Here is a 22,062-nt window from a genome sequence, read left to right as displayed (position 1 = left end):
TTTTGGAAGTTTTTTTTTACAAATTTCCGTGGTTGGCTAAGCTCCTTTGTAAGGCTCGAGAATTATCAACTGGCATTGATGTTAGACTTGTAAAGGTAAGAATGCATGACATTTAAATCAGAATTGTGAAGCTAGGCCGAAGCCACACCGCACCCGCGGTACAGGAAGGACCGCACCCGCGGTGCATTGAGAGGAAATTAGTGGAATTGTGCGAAGAAAGACCGCACCAGCGGTGCGAGCAAGACCGCACCTGCGGTGGTGAGACCGCACCCACGGTCATGCAGGGACCGCACCCGCGGTCTAAGTGCTATACTTTTAGATGAACTCGCCGTGAGCACAGCGCACCCGCGCTCTTGAGCCACCGCACCCGCGGTGCTGCATGCGAAATGCCACCTTCGATTTTTATGTTGACACTTGGCATGGTGTATATATATACTTTTAACATGACTCAGCATCTCTATTCAGAAGACCCTCAGAACCGAGAGCATGCAAGGGAGAGCTTCCATTTCTTTCAATCTAGAACTTGTGATTTTGAATAAGTTAGCCATCCGATTTTAATTTCGAGTCCGGATTTGTGATCCTTGCATCATTGGCTACAAAAGGAAGTAAGTTTCTTGCAGTTTCAGCATGTTTCAGATATTCATGTTGGAAGAATTCAGATATGAGTTAGAATATGTATTATTGATACCGTGAGCATGGTATATTCGTTACCGGATCGAAATTTGGAGACCGTATGCTATTGTTCGAAATTTCCAGCATATATGAGTTAGGATATTTACAGATTTCAGAATATATGTTGATGTTTTGATGATAGTATGAGTTGCTTGTGATTGAGTATGATATTATTGAGTTATCGGTATCGCGAGATTACGCTGTTATGCTGTCGAATTGTATCAAAACCGAGTATTGAATTGTATAAGTGCTGAATTGAATTGAGAATTGATATTGCATGTCTACATTGCCTTTCAGAGTTGTTATTGTCAGACTCGACATTCCGACTTCAAGATCTCGACAGACATTGTGCGACGAAAGGTATAATTAATGTGGTCACGGGATTGCACAACTCGATTCAGATTTGATACGAGTTTCCCTAAATCATATACTAGATTGTTATTGCATTTGATCATGTAATGTCTTGTTTATTGATTTATATTCAAGTCCTGAGATAGGAGAGATTGGCAGATTGGCCAAAACTAGACGTTTCGGTGTATCGACGCATAGTAGTAGAATTTCTCTATGTGTAGACCCTCGATACAGAGTTGACCGAAGTCTAGGAATAAGACGTACCGTCACCCCGAGTGGTTGGGTAGGTGACAGACCGTCTTATTCACACCGGGATCCCTAGATTAGAAATGAGTCGAGTCAAGATTTAAATGTTGAATACAGATTTGTATTCTTCTACATGTTTAGATTTGCATTCATGTTACTTGATATATGCTATGCTTTTGTACATGATTATTACATTGCATGCATCCATGTTTTATACTGGGATATGTTCTCACCGGAGTTATCCGGCTGTTGTCGTGTCTGTATGTGTGCATGGCAACAGGTGGGACAGGATCTGGGTCACGAGGAAGATGAGAGATTGTTGATAGCGTGGAGATCACGGGCGTGCAACTTACTAGTTGTTGTACTAGACGTGTACTGAAAACTTTTAAACACTAGTGTATGATTGTACGAAACAGACTTGTATGTACCTGATGTTGTTTTATTATTATAAAAATATGTCATGTTTTGATTACACATTTGAGTTAATGTTAAAAGCAAACATTTTCGAGCAAAGATCCAATAAATCCCAAAAAGAATTGAGTTAGAGCCCGGGTCCCCACATCCTTTGTGTGTTTTCTATCCACATAAATTTTGTATCTGTTTTCAATATATAATTGACTAAATATTTTTCTGTTTTTTCCAATTTCTTAATAAACATCCCAACAAAAGTAACAAATCCAAAAGCCTTAAAGTTGTTTATTTTATTTTAGTACGTTTTGAAAATTTTGCATCTTTTTTACTATGTGTTCCTACAAAATTATTCCTAACTAATTAATTTTTATTCCAAAGAATTCAATCTTTCTTATAACAATCAGTGTTTTCTTTTCAGATAAAACCGGTCTTTCTTTCTTACAAACTTTAGAGAAAATCTCTAAGTGTTTGATATGCTTTTCATATTTTTAGATGTTATTAAAGCATCATCAATATAGACAAAAAATGAATTTAAATAATCTTTAAATAGATTATTCATTTTTTTTTTTGAAATATCTCAGGTGAATTAGTCATTCTTATCGGTAATACTTCTCAAATATATTGATATTGTGGTGTGGAGAAAACAGTAAATTTTTTACTTTCTTCTTCCATCTGGATTTGATAAAATCCAGACTTACAATCAAATCTAAATAATATTGTGGCGTTGCATGTGCAACTAATCAAATGTTCTATATTAGGCATAAAATACTTATCAAACTCCAAGATTTTATTAATTTCTTGATAATTAATAACCAATCTAGGTTTTTTCTTTGTATCTCACCATTATTTCTTAGCAGAAAACATGGACCGTTGTATGGTGATATTCCTGTTTTAGCTATTCCAAGGTCCAAATGTTTCTTAATAATAATTTGCATATCCTTATGATCAATTCTGTTCATTGGGATATGCTTGCATCTGAAAAATTCATACTATTTGTCTTCCTTGATTTTAAGGCTAGATTTGAGTAGATTTTTATCTCAATGGGCCAAAGGATCTTCATTGTAATTTTTTTTTTATCATTTTCTTGAAATTTTCTAGGGATAATTTCGATTCAAACTCTACCTCATTCTGGTGTTGAAATATTTTGAGGAATTTTATTTTTCTGGTCGGAGGTACTTGATTGCTCTCAATTAGAGCATTATTTCTCCAAACCGTCTAGAATCCTTCAATTTTGGGTTGAAGTTTTCCTTCACCATCATGCTTGCTGCGAAACTGGATTGGATTTTCTGTAAGATGCATCTTTTAGAATCTGAACTATGACTTTGTGATCATATGGTGTTGTGAACACTAATATTCTAGTATCATTTTCTTGTGTATATGATTTAAACAATTGTAGGAAATTGTTTCCTAACAGAATGTCAGCTCTTATATCATGGAAATAAATTGGTGGTGTTTTTACGTTCTATCAGGTTGTTTGTCCAGCACTTCCAATTAATATTTCTGTCATCTTAATATCTTTACATAAGATTAAGATTTGTTTAGAGAAATCTCGTACAAGAATCTGAGATCATTCTCATTCCAATTCGTTTGGAAAAACTCATCTTTTTGTTGTACATATTTCAGCCTCTGAATCAATATAAACAACAAAATATTATAGATTATATTGTTTATATAACATCCATACATTGGCTCGTGGTCATTAGATCTTTCACATTTTATCATCTGTCGTAAATTCCATTCCATTATTCAGTCGTTTTCAAGGTTTGTGTTCCTCGAGAAATGGGGCACTCTAGCCCAAGAATCGATTGATCTGGTTTCTTTCCTGATATTACTTTGATGTGAACTTCCAATTATCCGATATAGATTATTCCTTGATAAGTTTCTATTATAGGTTGTTCCAAATAGTATATAGCATTACAAGAAAATTGATTTTTTTGTCTTGTATTATCAAATATTATTTCAATTTCCCTCCATCATTTCAAACATCTAAGTTTTCCTATTGTTGAAAAACTTTTCGTTCTTGGTTGGACTTCTGGGACATGTATTTTCCCCTGTCTTTGACTTGTTATTATATCTCATTGAAAAGATAATCTTTTTGTTCCAGTTTAAGATTTTGATTCTTTCGTATAATCTATTTGTCTTGAATCTGGATATTTGTTTCATATATTAAAGAAAACTCGATTTTTTTGGACTAATTGACTGAGAAAATTTTTCGAATATTTCTAACATTTCAATAAACTCATTTCTAATAAAAAAAAATTCTGAATTATATGTATTAGATAAAGCATGTGAAATTTGATATGTAATAGAATATGATTTATTACCCTCTTTCATAAGCTTTTTTTCTTTGAAGTTTTGATGCAACATCAAAGCTTGGCTGAAATCTCAATCTGCTAGGTTGTAGACAATTCTTAGATAAATTACCTATACAATTTTACCTGCACAGAAATTTTCTAAGATTGTTATCAGTATTAAATCTTGAAGGTTATCTTTTCTTTTATCGTTTATATCAGTATCATTTGGTAAATCTATTTCATCTTTAAAAGTAGCTTTTAGCTCTGACATGAATCCATGATATGGTTTGTGCTAGTTCTATCTTGAGTTTTTCAATCCTTCTTTAATTTCTTCAGAATGAATTAATAGCATCTACATCTGATTTTTCGTAAGTTCCATTGAAATTGATATTTTCCTTATAAAAAGTTTGTAGATTAGATGATGTTTTCTGTTTCTTATGCCAGATTTCCTAATAAATTTTCTACATGTCTCATAGAGAATTCTTGATATCTATATGGGACATGATTTTCTATCATGATATTTTGGACCATGTTATGAGATATTGTAGATTGGCTAAAAAAAACCAAACAAATCTTCATATATTTCGTGTCGAAAAACTTTATCTCAAGCCAAATTCAGAATCTATTCCATCAGATTCTTTCTGACTTAAGATTTCATCTTCTTCATATATACTTTCATATAAGGCAGTATCCTCAAACCGATATATTTGAACAAGATCTTGGTAATAAATTGTTTCTTCAATATTTGTGTTCTGACTGTTAAAATAGTCTACCCCTATAAATTGTGCTTTAAATAATGTAGTAATTCTTCATGTTGTCTCACTTAGAAATTCTACGGCTAGGAATGACTCTTTGGTTTCTACTGAAGTCATGTCCCGTGCAATTTTAACTGATCTCAAAAGAATCATTTATACAAGTTTAATGAATCATTCTCTGTTGAGATCAAGTGTTCGTGTTGCAATTCTCATAGCCGATGTCCAATCATCTACGAGATCTTCTCTGTTTTTTAAGTTTAGTACATCAAGGTTACGTATAACCTCATAAAGATGTACATATTCTAAACAGATTTCCCATAATATGTTTGGTGGGAAATCTGTTTGGTTCAAGGGAATTTGACTTCTCCTTAACCTGGTTCTCGTTGGGTGTGCTTCTCTACCAACATCAAAATTTGTTTGATGTCCTCTCATATTTGTACCATGATCTCATATTTTCCCTTAGTGGTACATGAGAAGATGACCATGTTATTGCAGGAGGTTCGCCTCCAGTTGTGTTCATCTTCAGATTTACGACCCTGAGATTTTCAAAAGATTCTTCAAGGTCTTTAAGATCATCGAGACCAATCATTTCTAAAGTTGTCATCAAATTAATTTGTTGAGGATCGAAGTTGAGTTTAGAGGGGGGGTGAATAAACTCTACTCGTTTTTCGTTCTGATGAGGTACTAAAATCCTGTTAAGGATAGTAGTTGATCTTGTGCGAATACTTTCACCTGATTACAATAAAACGTGCGGAAACAATCTGATGAAGTAGATGAAAAATAATAAAGCAGTAGGCAGCAGTTGTTTATGGAAGTTCGAAGATAAACTCTTCTACGTCTTCCCTTCTTCTGTTTCCAGAAGGTATAACTAAAAGACTTTGGATATTACAGTACAACTCTTGTACACACCCACTTCAGAAGGACTTACACCTCAGCCAACTGAAACTCTTAGTTTCTCAACTCACAAAAATGCGAAACACAAAGTTCTGAAAAGACTCTTTTCACATTACAGACTCTTCTGATAAAGTATAAGTGAAGTAAAGATCGTGAAGAGTGTAAGAATTAGTAGCACAAGATGATCTTTAGAAGATCAGATACAAGCTATGAAGCGTGTGCTACTTTTCTTTGTGTTGAACTTTTTAAATGCTCAAGGAATTTATATTCGTCTGATAAGAGAGTAGCTTTGTTCCTTGAAAATGATATTAGACGAAGTGTCGTATCGAACAAGGATTTGATCCAAGTATATATAATCGATTGAGTTCAACGTTCACAATCAGAGAAGTCTTCAGATAACTGATCCAATCAGCTTTATTACCGAAACAAGTTCCTGCAGAAAAGCTATAAAACAATCAGTCTTGTTTTATACTTAATTGGATAATATGCATTAAATGGCTCCGTATAGTATTTAATGCTGCAATTAATACTAGTACTAGGAACTCTTTAACGGTAACAATTAAGATAGCAACGTTAGAAAACGTTCTCTACTGGTTTTGTATTGTTATCCCTTTTCTACTGGTTTAGTTTTACTAGAACAGCAGCTACTGATAAGTTATTCTGTTGTTCTGGTCTGCTGGTCTACTGGTTTTAGTTAACATCGCCACAATAAAATTCATGTCTAACAATTTCTCCCTTTGTGGTGATGCCAAAACCTAAACAGTAGAAAGTCGTTAAGTAAAAAAGATAATCATTTAAACAAAAAAGATAATGTTAATAAAGCATCAAAGTAAACAAATCAATCGGTTCCAATATCCCTGTAAATGATTTCTTCATTCTGAGGTTCTTGATCTCTTCTGTTAGAAGGTTCAGCCTCATCTTCTGTTTGCCTAACTCCTGCTTGATCTCCTCTAGCTGCTTTATCTTCCCTTTTTTGGCATCAGTGGCAACCACATGGGTAAAGAGATCATTCAGTCTGCCGGAAATATTTTGAATGCCATCGGTCAGCATCTCCAGATACGGGGTCTGAGAAGAGATACGATTATCTAATGCAGTGATAGATTGATTTTGAGAGTCAATCTTGGCATCCAAAAGTTCCACAGAAGTAGAGAGTGATCCAAAGAGATCATCATGCTCAGTGATTCGAGTGAGTATATCATTTTGAGCAAGCATGATGGTGCCGTGAGTTCTCGAGATAGCTTGTCTGAAAACGACGGTTTCAGCATACATCTTGTCCACGGTCTCCTTAGTGTTATAGATGTGTTTGCCCATTCGTTCTCTGAAAGATTGAGCACCACTGAATTCCGTAAGGTTTTCACAAGATATACGTTTCACTAAATCAGAGACGTTGTTGAGTTCGGTTTGTAGAAACTGAATCTGATGTTCCAGGTTAAATGTATCTGATTCCGGGGAGGGAGTTCGCGCCAGAATGCGTTGTTTAATCTCAAAAAGACGAGAGTTCGTCTCAGTCATAACAGGAAGAGAGACAGTCAACGCAGTAGAAACAAGATTAGCATCCATCAAGGCAGTAGAAGGAGCAGGGTCTGCTGTGCTTTCTGCTGGAATTGCAGAAACAGTAGGTTCAACAACAACCAGAGGAAGAGTAAAATCTTCAGTAGGAATGGCCAAGACAGAGGCCAAAGCTTCTTCCATTGGTACAATAACAGCCTGTGAATCTGAAGGTGCTTCAGTAGAAGGTGCAGAAGGCTGTTCCAGAAGAATGTTCATTTCTGCTTGATGTGCAGCAGAAAACATCTCTAAATTCGGCAGTAAAGAAGTAGCATCTGGTTCTGCTAATTGTTGCCCTGGGGTAGGAGAACCAGAAGGGGGCAAGGAAATAGCCGGTGCTGCTTCCAAAGTAGTAGAGACAGTAGGGACAATCGATTCAATGACTTCCTCAACTGAAGCCAGTTCATGCACGGACAATAGTGATGAGGACTGAATGGGCCTTGTTGGAGATGCAGGAGTACTAAGAGCAGAAGCCTTTGGGGAGGCTGTAGTCCTTTCCTCAACTGGCTGAGTCTGTTGAAAATTTGGGACAAGACCAACATGATAGACAGTAGGCTCTCCAAAGCCTTGTTCTTGAGCAAGAAGTTGCTCACTCATCTGCTTTAACCTGTCAGATAGAATCATAATAACATTTTGATCCTGAACAGCAGTAGGAACAGCATGATCAAAATTTGATTGAAGAACTTTCAGAACCGATTCTAATTTCTGACATTTCAGCTGATCGAGGATAAAATTTCTTCTGCGCAAGACCTCGATGACATTTTCTGTTTTTGCCAGCTGAAAAATCTTCCTTTCTGCATTCATCATCTTGCCATAATTCCCTTTTGTTTCGAAGTAATCAAAAGAGTGGAATAGTCAGCAGTATGCCATTCATCAAAGAATTTCATGTCATCGTTTGCAGAGGTCTCAATCTCGGCTAGATGAAGATCAACGCCGGTGGTGACAGTGGTCTTGTGACCAAAAATAGGTGGTTCTTCAACCATTTTCCCTTTGCCTTTGTCAGAAGATGAAATAGGCACGATGGGTCGAAAAGCAGAATACCCGCTTGCTGGTTCTCGAATAACTATTCCAGATGTTGGCTTAAAAACAGTAGCAGTAGAAGGTGCTGAAACAGACACAGTAGCGTGTGCAGTCGAAGAAGCAGTTGATCGATCAGAAGGAACCGCTTCTGGAAAGACCTGTCGAATAGGTACTTTCTCAATTTCAGACAGTGCTTCTGTCTTTTTAATCTTAAGAATGGTGCGCGGTTTCTTCTTGGCTGGGGTTGGCGCTGCTGGTTGAACAGCAGCAGCAGACTCTTCTGATGCTGTCTTGTCTGAATCCGTTGAAATAACCACTCGTTTCTTTGAAATTTTCTTTTGAGGTTTTGAAGCCTCAGAAGCAGTTTCCCCAATTTCTTTTTTCAACGCAACAAACTCCGCCACGGTTGGCTTATGCCTTAGAGCCAATACATTTGTTGCATCAATCATGGTGACTGAAGTAGCATCTAGATCACTGGTAGATGCGAAACCAGCATCCTTGAGCATAACGCTGATCTGAACAGCGAAACCAGAACTTTTCCGAATAACCATATCCTTCATAATTCTGAAAATAAAATGACTCCAGTCCACCTTAATCCCCTTAGAGATGGAAGTCATTACTTGAACTTTCTCCTTCGTCAACTTGTCGAAGGTGCCGGCCTTGATCAAAATAGCTTTAGCCACAATATCGGCCAGAATCTGATATTCTATTTTGAGCAATTTCTGTGACAGGAAGAAGACACTTCTTCTCCAGATGCTGAGAAAGAGCTGAGTGCAACAGACATATCTGTCTTGGAAATATCAGAGAGTTCAGATGTACCTGAAAGTGGAAGGAGGAAGGTTGCTCCTAGGTGTACGGCATCAATAGAGATAGAAACATCTCCTTTAGTATGAACAATCCTTCCTTCATGCACTGTTGCTTTAGCGTAAAATTCCAGGAGAGCGTTTTTGTAAATAACTGCTGGCGCTTCCAGAAATTTTCTGAGTCCGGATATTTCAATGTCCTTAAACATTTTCACGAGATTCTCATCTTTGATGTTGAGAACGGAAGCAAAGTTAACTTGATAAGCGTTAAGAGTGTATGCTCCAGCCATTTCTGTATGCAGATGAGATCAGACAAATTTTGCAGTAGTTAGTTGATGATATAGAGAAAACAGTAGCTGAATAGCGATAGTTATGAAACAGTAAAGATGAAAAAGGTGAAATTTGAAACAGATATACAGCCGTCAAATAAACATAAGGACACGTGTCAGTATGTTCTTGGTTGAATGTTTGAAAAGTTTTGCAGAAACTGTCAGAAAGACGAATGATTTTGAAAATTTTGATAAGAGCGGGCTGTCCAGACGGTTACTAAAAGAAATCAGAAAAGAATTTGTCATTTTATGATAACGTCTGCTGGAAGTTTCAGGGTGCTGAAATATGTGAGCACTTTGTCCAAACCAGCAGACTTGTAGTTTTATCGAAAAGACAAACATCCTATCTGTTTTCTGAAAAGGTGTCAAACTCTTAGTCTGACTAATATATTGTTCCTCCTCGGTAAATGCAATTAATAAGTGGTCATAATTGCGACAAGTGACTCTTGGCCATCTCTCAATCTGAGCCGTTGAAAATGAACAGTCGCAATCTTGCGATTCACAAGAGTCTTTGTTTCCTCTATAAATACCTGCAAATCTTGAACGAAGTTAAACAAAAAAAAAATGAAAACTCAAGTAAAAAGAGAGTTAGAGTTTGATTTAGGAGATGAAGCAAAATTGTTCAGAGAGATGTTTGAGAATATCATTATTTTCGTAATGATCCTGGAAATACACTCCTGGAGTTGTAGTATCCACAGTCATGCAGATCTTTTGCTTCGATTGAGTTTGAAATGTAGCATCGATTTCTTCCAGAAGCATGCTAATGCAATAAAAGAGTGCTGGTGGATTGATGATGCTGAAATCCTCTCTGATGCCCTATAAGGCATCTAAAAATTACGTTAGTGCTGACAAGACCTAAGCTTGCTAGATTCTTTCTAGGCCTTTCTCTTCGAAGAAGACCATCTTTTTCCTGTTGAAGTACTTTGCAAGCAAATATCAGATAGCTCCTATTTCAGAAGACAAACGCTAAATGTAACGCTACTGGTTAAATAGCATAGAAGATCTACTGTTTTTACTTTTGCATCGTGTAATGTACTGAAATGGTTTCTAATAAAGTTCCAGTTTACGTATCTGACTTTCCTTCTGCTTTTCTGCAAATATCTTACTGTTAGTTTAATACGATAAATAAGCGAGTAAGAATAAAAGTTAACTAAGATAACATAAAATAATCAAGTTAAATCTATTAAACCAATAGAATTACGAAAGTAAGAAAACTTATTCTCTGGTAAGGGTTTCGTGAAGATATCTGCTGTTTGTTGATCAGTAGAAACATATTCCAGACGAATGTTCTTCTTCTGCACATGATCTCTAATAAAGTGATGTCTGATGTCTATGTGCTTCGTTCTGGAATGAAGTACTGGATTTTGTGTGATTGCAATTGCACTGGTATTGTCACATAATATAGGTGATTCGGAGGCTTGAATCCCATAGTCTCTTAACTGTTGTTGAATCCACAGTATCTGAGAGCAGCAGCTTCCAGCAGCCAGATATTCTGCTTCTGCAGTAGATGTGGCTATGGAAGTCTGTTTCTTGCTAAACCAGGATATCAGCCTATCACCAAGAAATTGACAAAACCCACTTGTGCTTTTTCGGTCTAGTTTGCAACCTGTATAATCAGCATCTGAATATCCAATAAGATTTAACGATGAATCATTGGGATACCATAAGCCGACATTTTGAGTTCCTTTTAAGTATTTCAAAATACGTTTAGCAGCAATATAATGAGATTGTTTGGGGTTAGATTGAAATCTAGCACAAATGCAAACAGCAAACATGATATCTGGTCTACTGGCAGTTAAATATAATAAAGAACCAATAAGACCTCGATACTGAGTTACCTCTACTGGAATAGCACTTTCATCTTTATCAAGCTTAATAGATGAGCTCATTGGAGTAGAAGCAGCAGAGCATGCTTCCATTCCGAACTTTTTCAGAAGCTCCTTGGTGTACTTGGCTTGATTTATAAAGATTCCAGTCTCTGATTGCTTAATCTGTAATCCTAGGAAGAATGTTAATTCTCCCATCATACTCATTTCAAATTTATCCTGCATCAATTTTCCAAACTTTGCACATAATTTGGGGTTAGTTGACCCAAAAATAATATCATCAACATAGATCTGTACTAAAAGAATGTGCTTATCTTTGACTAAAGTAAATAAAGTTTTATCTACTGCTCCGATGGTAAAATCATGATCAATAAGAAATTGTGATAGAGTGTCATACCAAGCTCTAGGTGCCTGTTTTAGACCATATAATGCTTTGTGTAATTTAAATACATGATGCAGAGAGAAATGATCGATAAAACCTGGAGGTTGTTCGACGTATATTTCTTCTTGTAAAATACCATTTAGAAAAGCACTTTTCACATCCATTTGATATACTTTGAAATTCTTGAAAGCAGCAAAGGCTAAGAATATTCTGATTGCTTCGAGCCTTGCTACTGGTGCATAAGTCTCATCAAAGTCTATGTCTTCTTCTTGTCTGAAGCCTTGAGCTACCAATCTAGCTTTATTTCTCACCACTGTGCCTTCTTCATTGAGTTTGTTTCTGAATACCCACCGAGTTCCAATGACAGCTTGATGAGATGGTCTAGGTACTAGAAACCAAACTTCATTACGTTTGAATTGATTAAGCTCTTCTTGCATGGCTTCAATCCAACTAGGATCCAGAAGAGCTTCTTCAATCTTCTTTGGTTCATCCTGAGATATAAAAGCAGCATGCATGTATTCATTAAGCATTTGCCTTCTGGTTCTCAACGGCGCTGCTGGATTACCAATAACCAATGATGGAGGATGAGATTTTCTCCAGATAAACGGATTTGAATGGGCATCTTCCTGATTTGATATGTTAAGATTGTCTTCTACAGAACCAGTAGTAGGTTCTTGAACATCTTCTGCTGGTATTGGTAGATCCAAATTTTGTACTTCTGGTTCCACTATTGGTGTGTCTGGTTCTGGATTTTGAAGATCCTTGGTATTTGCTTCTACATCATCTTCACTGTCAATTTCCAAGTGAATCATGTCTAACCTGTTACTTAAATCAGATATATTAGAAATTTCAGCACTGCTGTCTTCATCGAAGACAACATGAATCGATTCTTCAACATTAAGAGTTCTATTGTTGAATATTCTAAAAGCTCTGCTTACAGCAGAGTAACCAAGAAATATTCCAGCATCTGATTTTGAGTCAAATGCCGTCAAATGATTTTTGCCATTATTTAGTACAAAACATTTGCAACCAAACACTTGAAAATAAGATACGTTAGGCTTCTTCCCTTTCCATATTTCATACGGAGTCTGGTTGTGTCTCTTGTTGACCATAGATCTGTTTTGCGTGTAACAAGAAGTATTGATAGCTTCAGCCCAGAAGCGCTGAGAAATGTCTGCATCTGCTAGCATGGTTCTAGCTGCTTCTTTTAGAGTTCTATTTCTCCTCTCAGCTACTCCGTTTTGTTGAGGAGTTCTGGCAGCTGAAAATTCATGATGAATCCCCTGCTCATTCAAATATAACACAAGATACTTGTTAGTGAATTCAGTGCCCCGATCACTTCTGATTTTAATGATGGTAGTAGATTTTTCATTTTGAATCCTTTTCAGAAGCTTGATAAAGAGACTACTGGTTTGATCTTTTCCTGCGAGAAAGATTACCCAAGTGAATCTAGAAAAATCATCAATAACAACAAGAGTATATTTCATTCCCCCTAAGCTCATGAAGGGGATAGGACCAAATAGATCCATATGCAGTAGTTCCAGACATCTTGAAGTTGATTTGCTATCTTTGGTCTTGAAACTGGATCTTATCTGTTTCCCAAGCTGACAAGCAGAACAAACATGATTTTTTTAACAAAATTAATGTCAGGTAATCCATCAACTATATTCTGCTTCTTGAGATAATTGATTGACTTGAAATTCAGATGATTCAATTTCTTGTGCCATAGCCAGTGTTTATTGCTAAGAGAAGCAACTAAGCATGTAGGAGTATTGACATGATTTGAGTTCCAAGAGACTCTGTAAGTATTGCCTTCTCTCTTTCCGGTTAACACAGTAGTTTCAGCAGAATCTCTAACTATACATGAATGCTTTTGAAAAGCCACAGAATACTCATTGTCACATAGTTGACTAATGCTGATTAGATTGTAACAAATATTGTCAACTAATAACACATCATTAATAGTTATATTACCATGGATAATCTTACCCTTACCCATGGTTTTACCTTTTGAGTTGTCTCCAAAAGTTATCTTTGGTCCAATACAGCTCACTATCTCGGAAAGTAGGTTTCTTTGTCCAGTCATGTGTTTGGAACATCCACTATCCAGATACCATGTAGAGTTACTGATTTCTGCTTCCTTCTGCTGTTCCTGCAAACACAAATTTTAGTAACTGGTACCCAAATCTATTTGGGTCCAAGCCTTATCAGTCCTTTGGGAACCTACATTTGTACAATTCTTGGTGACTTTGTACTTCGGGTATCCAAAGATGTGTGTGCAACAGAAGGTCGGTTATTTCTAACAGTATGCATACAAAAATGTTGTTCTTCCCTTCTGTTTCTGTTTTCCAGTCTGTATCTCTTCTGAACAGGTTTAGAGTTGTAGTACTGGTATTTTTTAACCTTCGTAGGATGTTGTCTTCCAGAGTTGAATTCTTTTCTGAATCTAGAAATATGGTCAACTTTTTCCTTAGGTTTAACGTAACCCAGACCATAGTGCATTCTTCTGTTCGTCAGATTTACATTCCTTTCAACTGAAGCAGTAGGTACTTCTGGTTCCTGTACCACACTGGATTTCACAAAGTGAATGTATTTCCCTTTGCACATATCCAGTGTTGGCTTAGTATTCGTTTCAGAAGTGCCTTCATTATTACAAAAACCGAGACCACTCCTATCTCCTGACTGTTTTTGTAATTCTTGCATCTTTTCCAATGAAACAGAAGACTTGTTCCAAGCATTTACCAGTAGCGACAACTTCTGGTTTTCAGAAAGCACCTTCTGGTAATCTGCTTTGGCTCTTTCATTCTCAGTTATTAATTTACTCATCTTAACTTGTAAATCATTGCAGTTGTCTACTTGCAAGCAAGTTAACTTACTGTTCTGATTCTTTAAGTTCTGATTTTCAATCTTAACTTCTTCAAATGATTGAGAAAGTCTGGAATACTCTTTTACCATTTCATGCAGTGGATCAATCAAGTCATTTCGTGTAAAATCATTAGAGTCAAAATCAAATACCTCTCCAAATGTCGAGGTTGAGTCATTGTCTGCCATTAGACATTTGACTTCTTCTGCATCACTATCACTGGAATGACTTTCTGAGTCAGATGACTCAGAACTAGAGTCCGTCCACTTAGATTTTCTTTCTTCGGCAATCATCGCTTTTCGATCTCTTCTGGACTTTTTGTCATTCCTCTTGTGATCCTTTCTCTTTTGATCATCCTTCTTTGGTTTGGGACAATCTGCAATTAAGTGACCTATCTTTCCACAGTTGAAGCATCCCATATCACCAGATGGTGAATCTTTCTTGAAGTTGCGATTGGGACCCTGATAGGTTCGATGGTTCTTCTTCATGAACCTGGAGAATTTCTTTACAAATAAGGACATAGCATCACTATTGATTTGTTCAGCAGTCTTCTCCATTGTATTGTCAATGATCACAGCAGGTAATGCCTGAGGTACAACTGCAGTAGCAGTAGAGGAGGTAGAGGCAGTTGCAGTAAAAGCAGTAGCAGCAAGAGCCTTGGTTGGTAGGCTTGAAGGCTCTTCTCCACTTCTCAGTTCCAATTCGAACTCGTAGGCCTTCAGATCTGCAAATAAGTCGTGCAGTTCCAACTTGTTCAAGTCTTTGGATACTCTCATAGCCATTGTTTTAACATCTCATTCTCTGGGTAAGGCTCTCATCACCTTGAGGGCTATTTCTCTGTTGCTATGCTCTTTACCCAGAGCAGCTAGCTCATTGACCAAGCTACTGAATCTTTCATCAAACTCATTTAGAGTTTCACCAGCTCTCATTTTCAGATTTTCAAACTTCTGCATTGCTACAGACAGTTTGTTTTCTTTCGTTTGCTCATTTCCTTCACATATTTGGATGAGCTTCTCCCAAATATCCTTTGCAGTAGAACACATTTTAATCTTGCTGAAGGTGTTCTTGTCGAGAGTTTTATACAATATGTCCTTCGCCACATTATCAAGATTGGCTTTCTTCTTATCTTCACTGGTCCATTCACTTCTTGATTTCTCGACCATCTGTGGTGCATCGTCAGTAACAGCAACAGCTGTGTTAGGCTTTAAGATTTTCAGTGGACCATCTGTGATGACATACCACATGTCATCATCTTGTGCTGCAAGATGAGCTTGCATCCTTATCTTCCAGTCGTCAAAATCTTCCTTAGAGAATATAGGGATCTTGCTGAAGTGTGCCATTTGTTGTAGTTTTTCACAAACAAGAATAACCTGCTCTGATACCAATTGTTGAGGATCGAAGTTGAGTTTAAAGGGGGGGTGAATAAACTCTACTCGTTTTTCGTTCTGATGAGGTACTAAAATCCTGTTAAGGATAGTAGTTGATCTTGTGCGAATACTTTCACCTGATTACAATAAAACATGCGGAAACAATCTGATGAAGTAGATGAAAAACAATAAAGCAGTAGGCAGCAGTTGTTTATGGAAGTTCGAAGATAAACTCTTCTACGTCTCCCCTTCTTCTGTTTCCAGAAGGTATAACTAAAAGACTTTGGATATTACAGTACAACTATTGTACACACCCACTTCAGAAGGACTTACACCTCAGCCAACTGAAACTCTTAGTTTCTCAACTCACAAAAATGCGAAACACAAAGTTCTGAAAAGACTCTTTTCAGATTACAGACTCTTCTGATAAAGTATAAGTGAAGTAAAGATCGTGAAGAGTGTAAGAATTAGTAGCACAAGATGATCTTTAGAAGATCAGATACAAGCTATGAAGCGTGTGCTACTTTTCTTTGTGTTGAACTTTTTAAATGCTCAAGGAATTTATATTCGTCTGATAAGAGAGTAGCTTTGTTCCTTGAAAATGATATTAGGCGAAGTGTCGTATCGAACAAGGATTTGATCCAAGTATATATAATCGACTGAGTTCAACGTTCACAATCAGAGAAGTCTTCAGATAACTGATACAATCAGCTTTATTACCGAAACAAGTTCCTGCAGAAAAGCTATAAAACAATCAGTCTTGTTTTATACTTAATTGGGTAATATGCATTAAATGACTCCGTATAGTATTTAATGCTGCAATTAATACTAGTACTAGGAACTCTTTAACGGTAACAATTAAGATAGCAACGTTAGAAAACGTTCTCTACTGGTTTTGTATTGTTATCCCTTTTCTACTGGTTTAGTTTTACTAGAACAGCAGCTACTGATAAGTTATTCTGTTGTTCTGGTCTGCTGGTCTACTGGTTTTAGTTAACATCGCCACAATAAAATTCATGTCTAACATAATTTCTTCTCTGTGATATTTTTAATTAGATTGATCAATTTTATTCGTTGGGTAAAGGTTTTGGCATCACATTGGTCGTCTTTTTTTTTTTTTGTGTAATGAGAGTTCAATATCAAAAGATGGTAGTAACATATCTGTCGAAGTCCTTCTACTGCTTTTTGTTTTAGAATTTGATTCTTGTTTGAATATCCTTTAGTGTTACATGAATTTCTTCTTGTTTAAATATCCTTTAGTGTTACAAGAATTTCTTCTTGTCTTTCAATTATTTTTTCTACCTTTTGTGATACATAATACTGTCATAATTCTGTTTTTGGATTCTCTAAGATCTCAAGAGATCTTAGAGTAATCTGGTATCATTTCCATGAACTTATTAAACTGAATCATAATTTTACCTTTGAATTCTGATAAGTTCCACCTTGCGCCTGATATCTAACATTTGTTAGATCTCTTTGTTTCAAATATTCCAAAGTATTGAAATAATTCTTGCAAATAATTAATCTCGAACATGTGTTCGGATCCATATTATATAAAAAAAAAATTTCATCCTCAAACATTTAATTACACAATAATAATAATAATTTTGTATGTTTGAAATAATTTTACCTCGACTCTGATATAATTTCCGGTTCAGGGAAATCAATCAATTAAAATCAATAAATATAAGGAGATATGTATTTTTAGCATTTTAGGGAGTTTGAACAAAAAACAAAATTAGATCTATAGCGTTAGAATAAATTATATTTAAATTTAAGAATTTATCTCCAATATACCCTTTGATATAATTCAAATTAGAGTGGCAAAATTTAATTTGGCAAATAATAACTTTAGAAAAATGAGGAAAATAAAACAAATTTTGTTTTGAAAAGAAAATCCCTTTTCCATCCACGTGGATCCATCAAATTTACGTTAAAGTACAGATATTTTGTTTTTGGTTTTTTATTATTTAAAAAAATAAAAACAAAAAACAGTAAAGTTAAAAAAAAAAAGGCAAAACAAATTCCAAGGATTCCACTCGCCAAAGCCGTTAGCCGCATTCACATTCATCCGATTGCCGGTCAAACACCGCGTGTGAAAACGCGACGATTTTCCGGACCAGGCCGCGGTCGGTGCCTTTGCATTAAATACCAGCGGGAATCAGCCCCCCACCTACGGCATCGTTTTATGTTTCCGTACCAACCGTCCGCCGATATTTCCCGGTCGACTTCCCCCACTTACATCCACATTACCAATTTATTGTCATAAAAATACCATAGTAATTATAATTATTCATCAAAATATTTACTTTTTTTTTTTAAATGAAAGAATGGCTTGCCCCATACACACACTATCACGCGTCTTGGAGTACACAAGTGTCTTTCCTCACACGATATATGCAAAAATATTAGTACAAAGCACCCATATTTAATGTTTTTTTTTTAAATAAAGTAAATTTAATGTTTCTTATTATAAAATTACGAATGGTAATTAAATCATATGTTTATAATTTAGCTTTTAAGTATGCCATTATTTTATTTATATTACTTAGTTTTTTATGTAATAAATTAGATATTATGAGTAGGTCTCTTGTGAGACGGTCTCACGAATCTTTATCTGTGAGACGGGTCAACCCTACCGATATTCAGAATAAAAAATAATACTCTTAGTATAAAAAGTAATATTTTTTCATTGATTATCCAAATAAGATATCCGTCTCACAAAATACGATCCATGAGACCGTCTCACATAAGTTTTTGCCATACGTTAAAGTTAAAGATCCTTAACTAACTAAATTTTATGTTGTTTTTGACAATATAGTATAGATAGTATAGATCTTCAAGTTAAAATTAAGAGAATTTCACGATGAATTGTATGTGCTCGACGAATGGGTCGATACGTGTCACCATATTTTGAACTTATATTTGTAGTAAGGAAATCAAAACTTACAGAAATCATTTTAACAAGTATTTTTTTTAAGGTAAAGTTAGTTTATTAATATAAAAAAATTTGAAAAATAGATTTCAAATTATTATTTAAATTAAAAAAAAAAAGTAAGTACATTGTATACCGAAACCCACCCCTTCAAATTAAAAAGGGCACCTTTACAAAGTCTTTCTTCACACCTGAAAATCCCAAGAACCCAAACAAAGCAGTCTCTCTCTCATCTCCAAGAGAACACCAACAAATGAAGAATCTATGTTTCTAATATACCAATGGAAGAGAAGAAAGACGAGTCCGGAATTATCACTCAGAATTCGCTTCAAAATCCAGCATTCTTGGATCAAATGATCATGTTTCCAGACACCACCACCTTATTCGACATATCCTGCGAAGAACCTGCACTTTATCACAAGAACTCCATGGGGTTTATAGATATGCTGAATTCCTTCCAAGATTTCAGTAACCCTTCTTCTATATTTGATGATTTGCTTCAGAGTATCACAGCCCCTCCGCTGATTCCGCAGCCGCCGCCGGGAAATTCTGAGGTCATCGACGCTCCGGCTACGCCCAACTCTTCTTCTATATCATCATCTTCGACTGAGGCGGCGGGTGTAAATGATGATTCGAAGAAGGCTGAACTTGTGGAGGAAGAAGAAGAAGAAGAAGAAGATCAAGATAAAGCTAACGATGAACAGTACGCTATTATTATTGTTTTCTCTCTTCAGTGTGATATAAAGATGGTTCTTTATATATACATATATCCATCCTATCCTAGGATTGCACTATTGTTAATTTTATAAACTGAAATCCCAACAGAGATGTGTGCAGATCTTGGGGTTTTAATGGTTTTTTTAAAAAATTTCTATGCTTGTTTGATAAAGCTGATACGATGGTTATTTTTTGTTTTTGTTTTTGTTTTTAATGTATAGATTTAAACCCAAAAAGAAGAACCAAAAAAGGCAAAGAGAACCGAGATTTGCTTTCATGACAAAGAGTGAGATCGATCACTTAGATGATGGGTATCGATGGAGAAAGTACGGCCAAAAAGCTGTGAAAAACAGCCCATTTCCAAGGTATATTCACACACACGCACACACACACGCGGGTTCACAAGAATCAATCTTAGCTAGAAACCATCTATCTTTTTCGCTCGTTTTGATTCTGATATTATTCATTAACATGGGAAAAAACAAAGTGGTCGGTCGATTTAAACTTGATCAGTACGACGTTGTACTTGTACAAAGAAATCGATCTCACCTAGCAAATTTAATCTGCTCGTGTTGTATATGTAGGAGCTACTACCGTTGCACTAGCACATCATGTGGCGTGAAGAAAAGGGTCGAGAGATCGTCCGAGGATCCATCCATTGTTGTCACAACTTATGAGGGCACACACGTACATCCCTGCCCGGCCATAACTCCCCGAGGCTGTACTTTCGGGATCTTGCCGGAAACCGCCACCTTCGCAGACATAGGTGGCAGCGGGAGCGCATCCCATTTCGTCGTGCCACAAATATTCCAGCTATATCAGCAGCAGCAGCAGCAGCAGCAACCCTATTTCAATAACTTGACATCAACTTTAACACCTACAACTAATTTCGATACATCTAGCACAATTTCTTCCTTTCCTCTTCCGACATTGATTCGAGAAAGACCCCTTTGCTCCACTCCATCTTCTTTGGCAAGAGACCATGGTCTTCTGCAAGACATGCTGCCATCTCAGATATTGCTGAAGGAACCGAAGGAGGAGTAGAAATTAATAATCAATTAAACAAGGGTTTAATCTGTATTATCCAGTTTGGAAACTAGCTTTATTAGTTCATATTATTAGTTTTGTATGCTTTTATTTGTTGATTTAATGAATCATATGCGAAGTTTGGAGTTTTCTTTACATCTGAACTAACTTCATATACTTACATTATATATAGGTTTTCTTGATTTTATCACATTTCTAGTTTCATTAATTTTTAGCAAATGGAAGAGTGGTTAATTTTAAAAATAATAAACAAACAATGTTTCTTAGTTATTTCCTAGCACTAATCCTATGAACCTATTGACAATTAATTAATCTTGTATAGATTATTTGGGTTAGTCTATGTTCTTTACATATCCATCAAATCACGTCTTAATAATTAAAGGGTTAAAATTTTACCATACCGTAGAGAGAGAATTAATACTTCAGATGTAACATAAAAAAACGACTAATTGTGAGTACTTATTTTTTTTTTAATTTCTTTAGTTATTCCAATTTCTTTTTTCTATTTATTATTTGTGATTGATTGGAGGCAAGTGCTTAATTGACTTTTCAATGGAAATCGCTCCAAGCATATTCTATATATATAGAGTTAGGGTTTTCCTGCTTTGAGCAAGCTTTTCTTTGAAGTTTCAATTCCCTGGGAACAAATCTTCGCTCGCACGTCATATATGTCGAATGAGTGGTCATATATAATATATCATATTCTAAAATATTTTTATTATGAATAAAAATTTTAAATATTAGTAATAATATAGTCGGTCAAATTATAAAAGCAATATTATGATAATTTACGTGGATTTCTTGTAAGAATTAATAATGAATTGATAGAAAAAGATATGTTTTGTATAGAAAGGACGATTTGAGATTTTTTTTTTATAAATTTTATTTTTAATTTGTAGTCATACTTAAGAAGTGTTTGCATAAGATCATATTTTTGTAGAAGTGATTAAATTTATAGATTATGAAAAAATAAGGAATAATCCGAAGTGAATAATTTTTTTAATGTGAAAAGCTGAAAATCAAAGTAGGTAGTATTCGATAAATATGTAATTACAATTATATCTTTTTACCAGAATCACTTTTGTAAAAGCAAAATCAACATCTCATCAAAATTTAGATTTCAATTAAATGAAGCATAATTTTGTGGTATACCGAGATTTCGGTATGACTATATCTGTATACCGTTTTATAATACCGAAAAAATACTTTATTTTTTAGATGATAACTTTATTATTTAAAAATATTATGTATTATTTCGGTACATACTAAAAATTTCAAATTCCATACAATTATCGTACTGAAAATTTCGGTATCATTATTATACCTTATAAAAATCTTCGGTATACCTAGATTTTCAATAAATTCAGTATATTTCGATACAGTAACCTTGTTATATCAAAATTTTCAATATTTTTCCCACCTCTAGGTATATATAATTGATTGTAGAAGAAGATTTGTCAAAGATCGGTTTCTCTCCATCACCTCTTCCAAAATGAATGAATTCAAATGCTCAAACTCTAGGATAAATTCAGGCCAGAGATTTGAAATTCCTTCGGATTCGCAATATTGGTAAATGATTTTTTGAGTTGATACTCTAAGTTG

The 22,062-nt window shown here is 35.5% G+C and overlaps 1 protein-coding gene across 1 annotated transcript; it reads left to right on the top strand.

The window, feature by feature from the left end:
* Window positions 1-18,853: 18,853 nt before the first annotated feature.
* On the top strand, window positions 18,854-20,595 carry LOC140815058 (probable WRKY transcription factor 48). The gene is made up of 3 exons (XM_073174161.1): window positions 18,854-19,399; window positions 19,635-19,778; window positions 19,998-20,595. Exons 1-3 carry the CDS (start codon window positions 18,978-18,980, stop codon window positions 20,455-20,457), a joined length of 1,026 nt encoding a protein of 341 aa, XP_073030262.1. The 5' UTR covers window positions 18,854-18,977; the 3' UTR covers window positions 20,458-20,595.
* Window positions 20,596-22,062: the final 1,467 nt, after the last annotated feature.

This window comes from Primulina eburnea, chromosome 15 (assembly GCF_022965805.1).
Source record: "Primulina eburnea isolate SZY01 chromosome 15, ASM2296580v1, whole genome shotgun sequence".
Classification (NCBI taxonomy): Eukaryota; Viridiplantae; Streptophyta; class Magnoliopsida; order Lamiales; family Gesneriaceae; genus Primulina; species Primulina eburnea.
The sequence above is the reverse complement of the archived record's forward strand: the minus strand, read 5'-3'. Positions and strand labels throughout refer to the sequence as shown.

Coding starts and splice junctions, on each gene's coding strand:
- LOC140815058 (XM_073174161.1), top strand. CDS start 18,978: ATGGAAGAGAAGAAAGACGAGTCCGGAATTATCACTCAGAATTCGCTT. Junction 19,400..19,634: donor GATAAAGCTAACGATGAACA/GTACGCTATTAT, acceptor TTTAATGTATAG/ATTTAAACCCAAAAAGAAGA. Junction 19,779..19,997: donor AAAAACAGCCCATTTCCAAG/GTATATTCACAC, acceptor TTGTATATGTAG/GAGCTACTACCGTTGCACTA.